The following is a 15,792-nucleotide window of genomic DNA, read 5'->3' as shown; positions in this document are numbered from 1 at the left end:
ACTGGGCTAAGAACCTAGAGGAACAACTTTTAGCTGTTATGTGAACATGACTTTTTCATACTATAGTTCTAGCTGTGACATGAATGTGACGTTATCATACCATTGTGGTTTGTAAAGCATAAAAGATGAGCTCAGTCTGGGATGTTATATTCAGTCCTGGGTATTTTGTGATGATTACTAGATGTAATTTTAAATTCAAGTATCTGAGTAGCTTAGCTTTTGTCCAAGGTGATTTCTTTTTTGTGGAACAACTCCGCCAACACTTGGGTTGCCTGCATTAACTTTCAACTTCCCTGATAATTCTGCTAGTATATTCATAACATTGAGCAATCACTTCCTGTTTTGTCTCACTTTCTACTAGACTGCAGACTCCTTAAGAGAAGGAGTCATCTTCTTTGCCGTGATGCAACCACCGCTACCAGTGGCTTGCAGAGATTCTGGCACAAGTAAGTGGTCAGATATCTGTTGAATGAGTAATCTCACAGTTTCTACTCAAATGGCTTGAGGATATTTACCCACAATTAATGATTCAATACTCATTCTCCAAATCTCTTATCCTACTGAAGCTATGAGGTGTGAAACTGCCTCAACATCTAAACAACACACATATTTTGATTTTGCTACAGATATTCCAGTCAGTCACCCAAAAAATAAAATATTAAAGACTTTTTTGTTTGTTTTCAAACTTACTAACAGCCTTCCCCCACCCCATGGCAAATGTAGGCCCTACCTCCCACCCACCAACATCACCATATATCCAAATGAAAGCCAGGAAGGGTGTGCCATTCCCAGTTGGCATATCTCTATTCTCTTGGAAAGTGCTCTGACCTTCACCTGCCCAGCCTTTCAAGGATTCTATAAAAGCTAGTTGGATGATCTTCCACCAGGAAGCAGAGATGGAAACTCTGGACTAGATGTTTATATCCAGCTCTGCATGTAGGCACAATAGAAGTTATGACTGCTGCTATGACCACTTTTGAATACTGAAATGGTATTGGATAAAATCACTTAATAGGAAAAATAGAAGTTGGTATTATCTGTTTCCTGAGGACCCATTTTTGACATGTATTGTTGTTGTCTTCACTTTTTTTTTTTTTCTTTTTTGAATACTGGACTTAAAGTAGGAAGTATGGGTACTGGGGCCTGCCTTTAATTACAGAGTTATTTTCCTCCAGACTTAGTTTTCAAATTGGGGGTAGGGGAGGAGCAGGGAAATTAAGATGATTTAAAGTAATTGAGTGATTTCTTTTCTTTGCACTATGCTAATATTTTAGAATATCCACAGAAGTTCAATAGGTATGTCAAAATAATTTTAAATTCATGAATTAAGTATGGTAAACCTGTTCTGTCATTTGGTTAGTTTGTTCCTGTGTTGTTTTTTTTTTTCTTTGACTAAAATTGGTACTGCAAAAGAAGCAAAAGGGATTTACAGTCTTCTCCATTCAATTATGCAATTATGTGTTGCAAGTTGTAATTAAAGAAAAATCAAACAACAGTAATAAAAGTTGAAAGAAGATGAAATGATTTATTGAGAAATTGACCGCTCAGTTGAGTAATATCACACAGCAATGTCAGATAGTCTTCAATATTTTATAGTAATTTCCATGCTGTTTAATGTAAAATGAAAGCCATTTTCTAAAGAGTTCATCTAATTCAACAGGGAAATTCAGAATATTAACTGAGGTCCTGGTCATCAGAAACTATATATTCAGAGAGATGTGTGCTAGCATGTATGCTGTGACTTTGGAGGCAGATGCTAGGATGGTACTTAGAAATACAGAGCTCTTGTAGCTTAATCCTCAAATCTTGGGGAAAGGGTCATGTATTTTTCTCATGGCAAGTCCAATATTGAATGTCTATTTTGATAACGTGCCCTTTGGGGACTAGGTCAGACCAAAGGGCATCATCTCCTCAAAGGGACTTCACCTGCGGCAAAGGCTAGGTAGTCCCTGGGGAGGGATCCAAGCGGCTACTGGGCCTGGGCTGCCGAGGGGGTATCTGGGACGTCAGGGTCCTCCTTCTCAGCAGCGCCGCTCTTCTCGGGCACAACGGCACAAATGGGACTTTCAACTGGGCCCTTCCCAGTGGTCTTATCCTCTTTCTCCTGAAGGTCTTGGCTCTCAGTGTCTTGTACCTTCTGGGGACTGTGGCCCGGGTTGTTGGGACGGCGGGATCCATAGCGCGGTGGGGGTCTCTGCTGAGGGCTGCCTGCTTTGCGAGTGCCCTCCTTGTTTTCTGCCTCCAGCTCCTCAGAGTTGGCTGGTGAGGGTGCTGGCTCCTGAGGTATGCCCCTGCCCCTCGGGCGACTCAGCAAGTAGCTGGGGCCCAGCCCCCGCCTCGGTGCAACCTCAGGCTTTGAGGCTGGCACGGACCAGGCCAGGCGAGGGGCCCATGGGCCATGGGGGTGAGGGATGAGCGATGGGCGGAGCGCCAGGACCTGGGGCCTGCGGACCGGTGGGAAGCGCCACAGTGGTTGATCTTGAGGTCGACTGGGAAGGTAGCGCCGCGGAGCCTGGGCTACCGTGAAGCATGCGGTGAAGCCCGCGCAGCTGTCCTCACCTTCATCCAGATGGTCCTTGGCGTCCCGGGATCTTCCTGGTGGTGGCTCACGGTGGTGAATGTAGCAGCCTGGGCGGAAGCGGGGACGGTTAGCGGCATAGCGGCTGCCCTCGACTGGAGCACCCTCCGGTCCAGTAACGTTAGCAGCCTCGGTGCCCCGCTCACCTTGCACCACATCGAACTCAACCGTCTCTCCATCGCCCACACTGCGTTGGTACTTGTGAGGATTGTTCCGGGTGATAGCGGTCTGGTGAACGAACACATCTTCCTGAGTATCATGCCTGCTGATGAAGCCGTACCCATTCTTCACATTAAACCATTTGACGGAGCCTCGCACCCTCTTGGCGATGACCTTCTTGGGAGCCTTTCCCTTGGTGCCCCCTGCTACAGCGGCCTTCGTGATCGGGTCCCCGCTCAGGGTGCCTGCCACTAGAGCCCCTGGAGGATCTCCGCTTCCCAACGATATGAGTTGTTCCTGCGCGGCTTGGGGAGAGACTGAGGTGGCCATCTCTGTGGTGGTGCCCTCTCCAGCTTCATTCATGAGGCTGTCCTTGCTCTCTTTTCTCAGAGAATCTGGGGAAAAGTGGGCCCTCAGGGGCTAAGGGAGGGGTTGCTTTCCGAGGGGAGGGCTGGCCAAGGGAAAGGACTCTCTGGCTTCACCCTGAGGCTATTGGAGAGACCTATAGTGTCTCCAAGGGAAACAAGAAGTAGACCAACAGTGACTGCTGATGACGTCTCAATGGGGGAATACTGGAAGGAGCTCCAGTTGGTGGGGGAGGGGCAAATGGACTCCTCCCCAGGATCCCAGCCTCAAGACAAAGCACACATTAATCCCTCTTGGAGGTGCAGAGGCTTGATTCTCCAGGGAGAGGTCTCTGAAGGCCCTCTTGCTTGCCTGAGCAGATGTGAAGAAATGAACCAACATCCATCTATCTCAGGCATGGTTAGGGAGATTCAGTCTTGTAAGGGCACTCTCTAAATATCTCCACAATACCCTTATCTTCTCCCAACCCCCTTTGTCCTCAACCACTTGAGTGAAGAATTGTATGTAACTTGAAACAAATTGACAAAGGCATGGCATTCAAATCCAAAAAGAGAAGAACTGTGTGTGTGTGTTTTACCTTCCAGAGGGACAGTGAAATCCTGACAGGGTTTGAATTCCTGTACTGAGAGAACACTAAATTCCCCCAGATGCAGGATAACTCAGATTAGCATTAGGTTGCAAAGCTGAGTGGAAGCACTTTTGTACCTGGATTATTCTGAAAACCTGATTGGGCTCTGTGCTTCTGCCCAGACCTGGCTAGGAAACAAACTGTGTCACAGATTGGGGAGCATGTTGTTTACCATGGTGGTGTAATGCAAAATGGAAGAAGGGGATCTTTGTTTCAGTTTTACATTTCAAAACACATTTCTTCAGTCTTCATCTCTAACAGTTTTTACAACACCCATGAAAGTGCAACAGGTGCTAACATGACAACACGTATCTTGGAAACATAAAGTCATTGATAAGGCAGAGTGAAAAAGAACTGAGGGAATTTGCATTTATGCCTGGCTGCAGATCTAAATCTTATTTCTTAAAAGCTTATTGATTCTGTGACCTTCCTCCTAAATTGAAATTCTGATTTACTTTTTAGACAAAGACCTTAAGAAACCAGCCTAACTGCTGAGCTGATACTGTACTAGAGCATAGCTAGGTCTGTGAAATATGACATTTTTGAAGTGATGACAGCACATGCTAACACAGGAGCTGGACAAATAACCCAGGTTTTTTTAATAATAAGAAAAATAAACACAAGTTGTCCTATCACCCTAGTATTTACATAATCCCCTCATGTTTTGTGCATTTGATTCAACCCTGTCTTATTGCGCAGGTGGAACAGGTGCCATTTTAGTTCAGCTTGGGAGGTATGCGGACAGGGACCCAAAGACAGGAAGTTGCTTGCATAAGTTCAGATATTTAGTATAGTGTGAGCCCCCAAATCGCTTCTCAGATTTCACTCTAGGTCCAGATCTACTTCAACAGTACCCCACTGGTCTTCATGAAAAATTTTGTCTCCTCTCTCTTATGATGTCAGAGATCAGGGAGCTCTTTCACAGAAGTCATGATCCCATACATCCCAACAGATATACCAAGATCCACCACTTGTAGGAATGGTCTGGCCTAGTCCCCTGGAGAGGCAAAAGTCACCCTCATATCAGTTAATCAGCACTCTCTGTCCTGCCACATGGTAACCTTCTGCTTGGAGTTGACAGGAAAACAAACCCTGCTGTAGACTGAGGAAAATTTTGTTCACCATCGTGGTGTAATGCAAAATGGAAGACAGAAGTTTGGGTTTGGAATTTACACTTTAAAACACATTTCTTCAGGTGTCATCTCTTGTGGATTTTACAACATGCATGAGAGTACAACAGACACGCACATGACAACAAGTAAGCCAGGACATGAAGCAGCTAAGTGGCCTAACTGAGACCATTCACTTCATAAGTGCAGAGCCAGCAGAATTCCTTGGGGCTTCTGATCTGTTTCCAAGTCCACTGTGTCCTGCAGGGTCTCATGAAATTCATTCCTGTGATTTATCTCGCCAATGCGTCTTTCTTTCATGTCCAGTTTGCTGTTCTCTTGCTGCTTCCCATATATGCCACACTCATTGCCATTTCTGTGCTGTGCTCCTTTTCCCTCATTCTTCTCCCATCTCTCTGTATAAATCTGATCTTCCCAACTGTTTCCACTGTTTCCAGTTTTGGAATGCCCTGCCACACCCTTTCCATATGCACCAGTCCACCTTGAGCCCATTCTTCACAAAAGCCTAGTTGCACTTATGGATCAATGTTGAATAACTTGCTAATTTTCCTCTACCGTGTGCCTATGTGTAAAGTTTGATTTCACTATTAGTTCCCACTAGGTTCTAAGCTCACTAAAGCTCCAAAAGGAGAAAACACTTTAAGTACCTCCTCCCAGGTTCCTCTCTGAGAACCATGGTGCCTGGAACACTGCTGATTGGTTGAAAGGCCACCATGAACACATGCTTCTGAATGAAATCTATGCCTTTTTATCTCACTGGGAATGACTATGTCCTGGTCTTGCTTTCCTTAAGTTCTTCACAGAGTGTCAGACACAAATTAGATGCTAACTAGATTGAGCAAGGTGGATTGAATATGTTCTACTGAATCTGTTTCTTTTAAATATATATATATATATGTATATATATATATACACACACACACACACAAATATGTATTAGATATATGTGTATTATATATATGTATTTTATGTATATGTGTGTGTGTGCGTGTGTGTGTGTGTGTGTGCATGTGTGTGTGTTTGTATAATATGCTTTGGTGTCATCAAGAAGAGCTATTAAACTTTCCTGGTGCTTTTATATTATGCATGAAGAAAATCTTTGTGGAAAAAATAGCATTAATACAATATGAATTAGTAGTTCAACTTCAAGGTAAAAACTTCAAAGGCCACTGTATTATTTTTTATTGAAACCATCAGTTTCTCTCTGTCCTTGTGTCCTTTTGTACTTCTATCCATGCATCCTTTGAAGCACACAGTTTTGTTGCTATCAGTTAAGAGTTGTCAATGAAATAGAGGTCAACCAAAGTTTAAGTATACTCTCTGATCCATAGGCTTCTCATTTAAAAATGAAATCTTTCTCTGTATCTTCAGTCAAAAAACCGTGTTGACTCTGATGCATCAGATTACATTCAGGTCTTTATAAAAGGTGATAACATTATCTAATATAAGGAGTAAAATCTGGCAGCCATGTGAGTGAAGGGAAGTGCCACAGCCCTTCTTCTTGATTCACAGGTGGCTCCCATGTGATGGGAGGCCAACCTAATTCATTTTGCTCCTTCTAGAACTGCACCATCGATCCCAGTGTCGCTTAAAGTCTGTTAACTATCCAAGGTAACTGAAATGAAGTAGAATGCATGCATAAAAGCAATCTAGAAAATTGTACAAAAGAGCTCACATCCCCCAGCCCTGCCCAGACACCTTGCAAATCATACATCAGAAAAGTCAGTGTGAATCTCGATACTTTGAATGTCAGTAAGTGGTTCAAGCATAGTCATAATTCCAATATTCAGGGCACTCTCCAATGAAGTTTGAAAGATTTGATGGAGACGGTAGTCTTAGATCAGAAGGTTTGAGTTTCACTCCCCAGGCAGTCAGCAAAATAATGGTTGTTCAGTATTGAGCAGATCACCTCATCTCTCTTAGATGTAATCTTCTCATGTATAAAATTAACATAGCAATGTGACTTCATAGGATCTAGGGAGCACTTATGTAGAAGACTTTATGTGAAAAATGTATTATATAAACCATAAATCCTGAAAAATGTGCCATTAATTTTATGGGTCAACTCATCAGGGATGCAGTGCTGATACATGGCCAAACTTACTTGTGGATGTTTCTGTGAGGGTGCTTTAAGATGAAAATAACTATGATCCATGGTCAATGAGTAAAACATATTTTCCTCCACAAGGTAAATGGGTCTCTCCTATGAGTTGAAGGCTTGAAGAGACTAAAACCCGGACCATACACAAGCACGAAGGAATTCTCCAGGTGATACACTTCATAAGACTTGAAATGGAGCTGTGGCTAACCCTTGTGACTCCGGGTTGACATGCCACCCGACAGATCCCTGCAGATTTTGGAGCCACCACCTTGCATAATGGTGTGTGCCAACTCTTTGAAATACACATATATATATTCATGGCCTCTGTTTCTCTGGAGAACAATGCATAATAAGATTTTGGCACCAGGACTAGTTCCAGAGAATGGAATCTTAAGGATGAGTTTCAGAAAGATTTCTGGGCACTAGTGAGCAGCAGAAACCATCAATGAGTGCCCAATGTGATAGACACAGTGAGTCTCCATGGTGATCATCCAAACTACCTGGATGCAGGTTGGTTACACTGGGCCCCTGCCATAGAGTCAATGGAAGAAGGGAACTGTTTTGTTCTTATTAGAATTAGAATAGACCGTCATTCTGGATGTGAATTTGTCTTCTCTGCACGAAGTGCTTTTCTTCAACATTAGCTTCCTTGTCAATACACACCGTATGCACCATCCTTGCTGTAGGTTCTTTGTAGTTATACGTGACAGGAGAACTCATTTTGATAAGATTCAAAAGCATGGAATGTGTATTATTCTAGTTAGGACCCCATTCTTTTGTATGCACATGATGGTGGTATTCACTATGACGCATTATTCGTGTAAGTGCTTAGGAAATATATTTTGGATTCATCCACTGTCTTTTCTTTTTCTCTCCCCCTCCCTTACTTTCATTCCCCTTTGTCTAATATACTGAATATCTATTCTTCCCTCCCACTCCACACTTATTGTGGTTTAGATTCCATATTTCAGTGAAAACATTGAAGGTTTGGTATTTTGGGGACTGGTTCTCCAGGTCTATCCATTTACTTGGAAGTATCATAATCTCATTCTTCTTTATGACTGAGTAATATTCCATTGGGTATGTATACCACAATTTCTTTTTTCCATTCATCTGTTGGTGGGCAGCTAGGTTGGTTCCATAACTTGGCTATTGTAAACTGTGCCGCTAAAAACACTGATGTGGCTGCATTCCTGTAGTTTGTTGATTTGAGGGGTTTCACCAATTTGCAGTACCACCAGCAATGTTTGAGTGTACCTTTTTCACCACATCCTTGCCAACGTTTATTATTACTTGTATTCTTGATAATTACCATTCTGAGTGGAGTCAGATGGAATCTCAGTGTAGTTTTAGTGTTCATTTCCCTGGTTGCTAGAGATGTTGACCCTCTATTTTTTTTCATATATTTGTTGACCATTTTTATTTCTTCTTCCCAGAAGTGTCTGTTCAGTTCCACTGCCCATTTATTAATTGGTTTATTTTATTATTTTGGTGCCATGTTTTTTTGCATTCTTTATATATCCTGGAAATTAACACTTTATCTGAGAACCAGGTGGCAGACTTTCTTCCATTTTGTAGGATCTCTCTTCACAATCTTCATCGTTTCCTTTGCAGCGAAGAAGCCTTTTCATGTGATACCATCCCATTTATTGATTCTTGATTGTACTTATTGTGCTTCAGGAGTCTTGTTAAGGAAGTGAGTTCCTGCAACAATATGTTGGATTGTTAGGACTACATTTTCTTATAGTATGTGTAGGTTTTCTAGTCAAATTTCTAGGTCTTTGATCCACTTTGATTTGAGTTTCATGCAGGGTGAGAGACAGGGGGTAAACTTCATTCTACTACATATGGATTTCCAGTTTTCCCATCACCAGTTGTTGATGAGGCTATCTTTTGTCCAATTTTTTTTTTCTTTTTCGTGCCTTTATCAAGTAAGAGGTAACTGAATTTTTCTCTCTGTCTTCTATTCTGCTCCATTGGTCTTCTTATCTGTTTTGGTGCCAGTAGCATGCTGTTCTTGTTACAGTAGCTCTGTAGTATAACTTAAGGTCTGGAATTGTCATGCATCCTGGTTTTATGCACCATCTTAACACACCACACAGAATTACTTCTTATCAAGTACCTTGCTTCACATAAGAATATGTTTAACAATAGGTTCATGCTTTTTTGATTCCACTGGTCTTGGCATGTTCCCCACCTTCCTGAATCAACTAGCTTATTCAAACTGAAAATGATCTTTTGAAGATTCACTTTCACATCCACTAGTTGACAAACGTTTGCGAGGCTGGGACATGGTCCTCAAAGTGTCTGTAAGTAATATAATTCAGTGATCAGGGGCTCTGATTAGTGACACTATTTCTCTTATCTCCAGAAGTCACAGGTGCAGAATCAAAGTGTTGGAATGGGAGTCGCTACAGCCACTATTGTCCCTAGTTGCCTGCTAACAATATTTATTTGTTTTCTGACTGAAGTCCTTATTCTCGGTTGGCCTAGAGTTCTTGTTCTCAGAGGGAGGAATTTTTCAACAAAGGGCATACCAATGATTCTACTGACCTGAACGCTAAGACTGCCACGTGGAATCAACATCAAAGAAATGAGTTACTGTGATGGTTGGGGTTATTTAACTGGACCACTGGTGGGGAACTCAAGAGATCAATAACAATATGACAATGTATGTGTGGAATACAGGAAGTCCCTTGGATGTTCGTTAGTAATACCACACTCTGTGATTAAAGTCAATGGGAAATTACAACAACCCAATTCAGGTCAGACTTGCAATAGCCTAGAGCCTTCAGGAATGAAGGTTTGCAGCACCCTAATGCATAAAGTAGCATCGCCACCTAAAGTACTCACTGGAGACAGAGGACATGTGAATTAGGTAGTTATATACACCAGCAATGACCATTTGTGCAGTTGTAGAAAGGATTGTATTCCTCATGAATATTACTTATTAAGTCTCTCACATAAGTGTGTTTGGGCCTATAACGATAAATTATCTTTCTTCCCTTTCTTGGTATTTTACATTGTGACATAATTCATATTGACTTGATACACTTTACATAAAAATTGGATTTTAAAATGTTTAAAATTATTTTAATTAGTACATGAGCATTGCACAAATTAATGGGGCAATGTATGATGTGTCAACACATGTATAACATTAAAATCAGCTTAACTATACCAGTCTCCTCAAACATTCATCATTTCCTTATGATACAAACATGAAAAAAATCATTTTTTTCAATCTTTTTGTGGTATACAGTACGTCATTGTTATCTGGATCCACCTACTATATGATAATAGCACACGAGAACACTTGCTCCTGTGTAAACATAAGTTAGTATAGAATGGCGAAACTTCCTCTCATCCTTCCATTCCCACTACATTCTCCACCCTCTGGAAACCACCATTCTCATCTGCACTTCAATAATGTCAACAATTTTAGATTCCATATGTGAGTGAGATCCTGTAGTAATGGTCTTTCTGTGCCTGGCTTTTTTCTCTTAACATAATGGTGTCTGGTTCCATCCAAGTTGTTCTAAAACACACAGAGGATTTCATTACTTTTATGACTGAACAATTGCTACAGGTAAATATGTATCCCCTTTTATCAATTCCTAAATTATTGGGCAGTAAGTTGGTTGTATTTGCCATTTCTGTGTTATTGTCAGTAGTGATACAGGAAACATGGGAGTGCAGATGTCCCTCTGAAAATCTTTTATTATTAATGGATATTTCTCCAGAAGTGGAATTGCTGGATCTTATGGTAGTCCTCTCTCTTTCTCCCTCTCTTCCTTCCTTCCTTCCTTTTTTCTATCTTTCTTTCTTTCTTTCTTTCTTTCTTTCTTTCTTTCCTTCCTTCCTTCTTCTTTCTTTCTTTCTTTCTTTCTTTCTTTCTTTCTTTCTTTCTTTCTTTCTTTCTTTCCTTCTTTCTTTCCTTCTTTCTTTCTTTTTCTTTCCTTCCTTCTTTCTTTCTTTCTTTCTTTCTTTCTTTCTTTCTTTCTTTCTTTCTTCTTTCTTTCTTTCTTTCTTCCTTTCCTTTCCTTTCCTTTCCTTTCATTCTTTTCAGTGTTTAGAATTGAATCAGTAACACATTGAACTTAGGGCTCTACAACTGAGCTACTTCCCCAGCCTTATCTCTTTCTTTCTTTCCATATATATTTGTTGGTATCAAAGATTGAATTAGGGGACAATTTCTATTATATATTTTGAGACATGGCCTCACTAATTGCTGAGGTTGGCTTGGAAATTGCAATTCACCTTCCTCAGCCTCCTGAGTGACTGGGATTACAGGTGTATGCCTCCATGACCGGCTACCCCAACCTTACTTCCAATTTATTCTTGGACCTTCTTATTCTTTTCCATAGTGGATTACTTAACAGGAATTTCCACCAACATTTTGTAAGGTTTCACTTTTCTCTATATCCTTGCAGCACTTGATAACTTTAGTTTTTTCCATTACAGCCATTCTTACTGGGTTGAGGTAATATCTTATTGTGGTATTGCTTTGTCAGGAGAATGACATTAAATCTGGCGCTTATTTGAGGAACTATACACATTTTAACAATATTGACTTTGGCAATACATGCCCATGAAATATGACAACATGATTTGATTTCTTTTTTTTTCTTTTCTTTTTTTTTTTTTTTTTTTTTTTTTTTTGCATTTTAGATGCCTTTGGTTTCTTTTATTTCTATTAACTGATTGCTCTGCTGCCAAGACTTTCAGAATGGTGATCTACTCCGGATCATAGAGCGGAAGACTTTTAGCTCCCCCACACTGATTGTAACCTTAGATAATGGCTTACTATGAATGTTCTTTTATATAGTAAGGTGAATTCCTTCTATGGTTACTTTCTTCACCATTTTTATCATGAAAGTGTATTGAGATTTATAAAATGTTTCTATATATCCATTGAGATGATCAGATGAATCTTTATTTTTACTTGACATAGTATATGACATTTATTGATACTAATGTTTGTAATCATCCTTAACTTCCTGGAATGAATTTAATCTGATCATGCTGAAGAAATTTTATGTGCTGTTTTATTCAGTTTTCCAGTATTTTGTTGAGGATTTTTTATTTGTTTGTTTGTTTGGGGATTGTGTCTTCATCTTGTTTTGGAACCAGAATAATGTTGTCTTCATAAAACATGTTTGGAAAAATTCCTTCCTCTTTTAATTTTGAGAAGAGGTTAAGGGAAATTGGAAATAGTCCTTCTATAAATGTCTGACACTACTCAATCACGAAGCCACTGCTCCTTGGAAATCCTTTATCAGGGCTTATTATATTACTCACTCCATCTTTTTGCTTTTCCTTGTATTGGGACTATTGAGATTTTCTATTCCTTCATGATCCAATCTTGAAAGAATAATGTAAGGCATGTGTGTCTTGGAATTTTTAACTTTCTTTTAAAGTATCAAATTTTTCACATATAATTTTCCATAAGTGTCCTTAGTGATCATGTGCATATCTGTGGCGTCATTTACCATTTCTGTCTCCAAATCTCTGACTTTTGTTGAGTATTCTCTCTCATTTCTTATTTTCTCTAGCTAAAGGTTTTTCTATTTAGCTCATGTTTTTAAAGAATCATCTCATCATTATGCTGATCTTTTTGAATTTTAATTTATATTTCATTACCTTTCCTCCAATTTATTATTTTTCTCCTATTTAACTTTCATATGATTTGTTCTTATTTTTCAGGTTCCCTCAGGTACCGGGAAATGCCATTGTGTGAACTCTTCCTGCTTGTTAATATAGGTGTTGATTGCAATAGACACCACTCTTAATACCGATTTTTCTATATAACATATGTTTGGGTAGGTTTTCCCTCCATCACCACTTGTTTAAGATATTATTAAATTTCTTCTTTGATGATGCTTTCACGTCTCACTGTGTAAATTGATAAAAATGCTATAGTATTTCCCTAAACCAGAATAATCCTAGAACAAAAAGTAAACTATCAACTTATTGTCCAACACTGATGATTCTCAATATATCAAGTGGAAGAAGAGAGACTAAAGTGGATATATGGTCTATAATTGAAATTGTGTAAAATTCTAGAAAATGTGTACATATGACTGCAATGTGTTGAATATTACTCAGCCATAAAGAATAATAAAATTATGGCATTTGCAGGCAAATGGATGAAATTGGAGAATATCATGCTAAGTGAGATAAGCCAATCTCAAAAAACCAAAGGACGAATGATCTCGCTGATAAGTGGATGATGACATGTATTGGGTGGGGGAGGGGGCAAGAATGGTGGAAGGATGGACTGCATAGAGGGAAAAGAGGGGTGGGAGGGGTGGGGGGAAGGGAAAAAAACAGCATGAATCAAACGACATTACCCTATGTAAATGTATGATTTCACAAATGGTATGCCTTTACTCAATGTACAGAGAATCAATATGTATCCCATTTGTTTACAATAAAAATAATTAAAATAAATAAATAAATAAATGGAATGGATTCAAACTAAAATGCTTCTCAGCAAAGGAAATAATCAATAATGTGACAAGAGAGCCTACAGAATGGAAGAAATCATTTACCACATATTAAAAACGTTAAAGAGACTAGGGATGGAATATAAAATTATCCTAACATTATAAAGGCTACAAAAGATTAACACAAAGCCAACATCAGTTTTAAATGGAAAAAATGGAAAGTATTTCTTCTAAAGTCAAGAAAAAGACAAGAATGTTCACTCTCATGATTATTCATCATAGTTCTTAAAACGTTAGCCAGAGCAATTATGCAAGAGTAAGAAATTAATGGGATGCAAATAGGGAAAGAGGAAGTCAAATTATCTATTTTGTCTGATTACATGATCCTATGTGTTGAGGATCCAAAATAATTTAGAGAAGAATTTTAAAGCTTATTAATAAATTCAACAAAGTACCAGTATATAAGGTAAACATACAAAAAGCAATAGTTTTCCTATATTCCAATCGGCTGAAAAATAAATCAGAAAGAGTTTTCCATTCACATTTAAAAAAACAAAAAAATTTCAGAATACATCTAGCCAAGCAGGTAAAAGTCCTTTACAATGATCACAGTTGGAGATTGAAGAAAGAAACTGAAGAAGACTTTAGAAGATGTAAAAACATCCTCTGGTCTTGGAGAGGCAGATTAATAATGTCAAGATTGTCATATTGCCAAAAGTAATTACTATCCTAATTAAGATACCAACTAAATTCATCATGGACATAAAAAATTCCTATAAATTATAAGGGAGCATAAAAGTCTCAGAATGGCCATAGTGATACTGAGCAGGAAGAATGTTTCTGGGGGCATCACAGCCCTGATCTTGAATTATGCTACAGAGCTATAGCAACAAAACCTGTATGTCATTTGCATCAAAGAAGACATGAAGATCAGTGGAATAGAATAGAAGACACAGAAACAATCCCACAGAATGTGAGTCATCTGAAAATAAAATGGCGAAACTATGTGTTGGATAAAAGATAACCTTTTTAATAAGTGATGTTTTGAAATCTGGATATCCATATGTAGAAGAATAAATCTAGATTCCTATCTCTCACACTGCACAAAAAGTGAACTCAAAGTTGATCATAGAATAGAAATTAGATCAGGTACTTTGCAAATCCCAGAAGAATGCATAATCTCAGCACATTAAAATATTGGCACATGGACTAACTTTTCTTAAACAAGAACATTAAAGTTCAATAATAAATGAGTGGGATGGCTTGAAATTCAAAAGCTACTCCACAGCAAAGAAACTATTAAGAACATGAAGAGAGAGCCTAGAGAATGGAAGAAAATCTATGCCAATTACTCCTCTGACAAGGGATTATATCCAGACTATGTAAAGAGTTCAAAAGAATGAAAACACACACACACACACACACATACACACTCACACGCTCACATACACACAGGGAAAAAATACAATAACTGAAGAAAATAAAAGACATTCCTCAGGAAATAAAAAGTACAAATGGCCACAAAAACGGAAGAATGCTCACATCCCTACAAAATCAAGTGAACATAATTCAAAGCTGTACTGAGAATAATTCTAACTCCATTTATAATGGTAATCATCCTGACAATAGACAATAGTAAGTGCTGATGATAATGTGAGAGGTAAAGGTACACTTATACATTGCGGGCGAGATGAAAATTAGTACACCCACTTTGTAAAGCACTATGGAGATTCCTCAGAATTCTAGGAAATGGCCCACCATATGACCCACCAATCATGCTCCTTGATATTTATCCAAAGTAACTGAAATTAGCATATGATAGTGATACAGGCACATAGATGTTTGTAGCAGTACAATTAACAATAATCAATTCATGAAACCAATCCAGGTGCCCATAAATAAATGAATGGAAAACAGAAATTGTAATATGTGTGTGTATATGTATAGATATATATATTTATACATATATATGTATAAATATGTATATATATACACACACAATGCAGTTTACTTAGTCATGAAGAAGAAAAAAAACATGGCACGTATTGGTAAATGGATGGAACCTGAGAATATGAAAATGATGATAAGCGAAATAAGCCAACTCAGAATGTCAAATTTGAAATATTTTCTCTTATGTGGAAACTAGAGTGAAACAAGAAAATTGAGAAATAGAGAGGTGATATCCCAAGAAGATAGGAGGGATATCAGTGGAGTAGACAAAGAGGACTGTGAAATGAAATTGAAAAAATTGGTACCAAATTCCGGCTTCATGCATACTTATAAAGCACCAATTAAAAAAATGAATAAAAGAAAGGAAGATCAATAAAGGACAGGAAGAGAAACAGGGGCAAGGAGCAGGGAGGGGAAAGTGGAAGTACCAG

At 38.9% G+C, this 15,792-nt stretch overlaps 1 protein-coding gene across 1 annotated transcript; it reads right to left on the bottom strand.

Annotated features, from left to right (window-relative positions):
• Positions 1–1,969: 1,969 nt before the first annotated feature.
• Positions 1,970–3,100, bottom strand: LOC124971466 (Y-box-binding protein 3-like). The gene has a single exon (XM_047535231.1). It carries the CDS (start codon positions 3,098–3,100, stop codon positions 1,970–1,972), a length of 1,131 nt encoding a protein of 376 aa, XP_047391187.1.
• Between the last annotated feature and the right edge of the window lie 12,692 nt (positions 3,101–15,792).

Source organism: Sciurus carolinensis, chromosome X (genome assembly GCF_902686445.1).
Source record: "Sciurus carolinensis chromosome X, mSciCar1.2, whole genome shotgun sequence".
In the NCBI taxonomy this organism is placed as follows: domain Eukaryota; kingdom Metazoa; phylum Chordata; class Mammalia; order Rodentia; family Sciuridae; genus Sciurus; species Sciurus carolinensis.
Note: the sequence above shows the minus strand (reverse complement) of the source record. Positions and strands in the feature narration are given on the sequence as shown.

Coding starts and splice junctions, on each gene's coding strand:
- LOC124971466 (XM_047535231.1), bottom strand. CDS start 3,100: ATGAATGAAGCTGGAGAGGGCACCACCACAGAGATGGCCACCTCAGTC.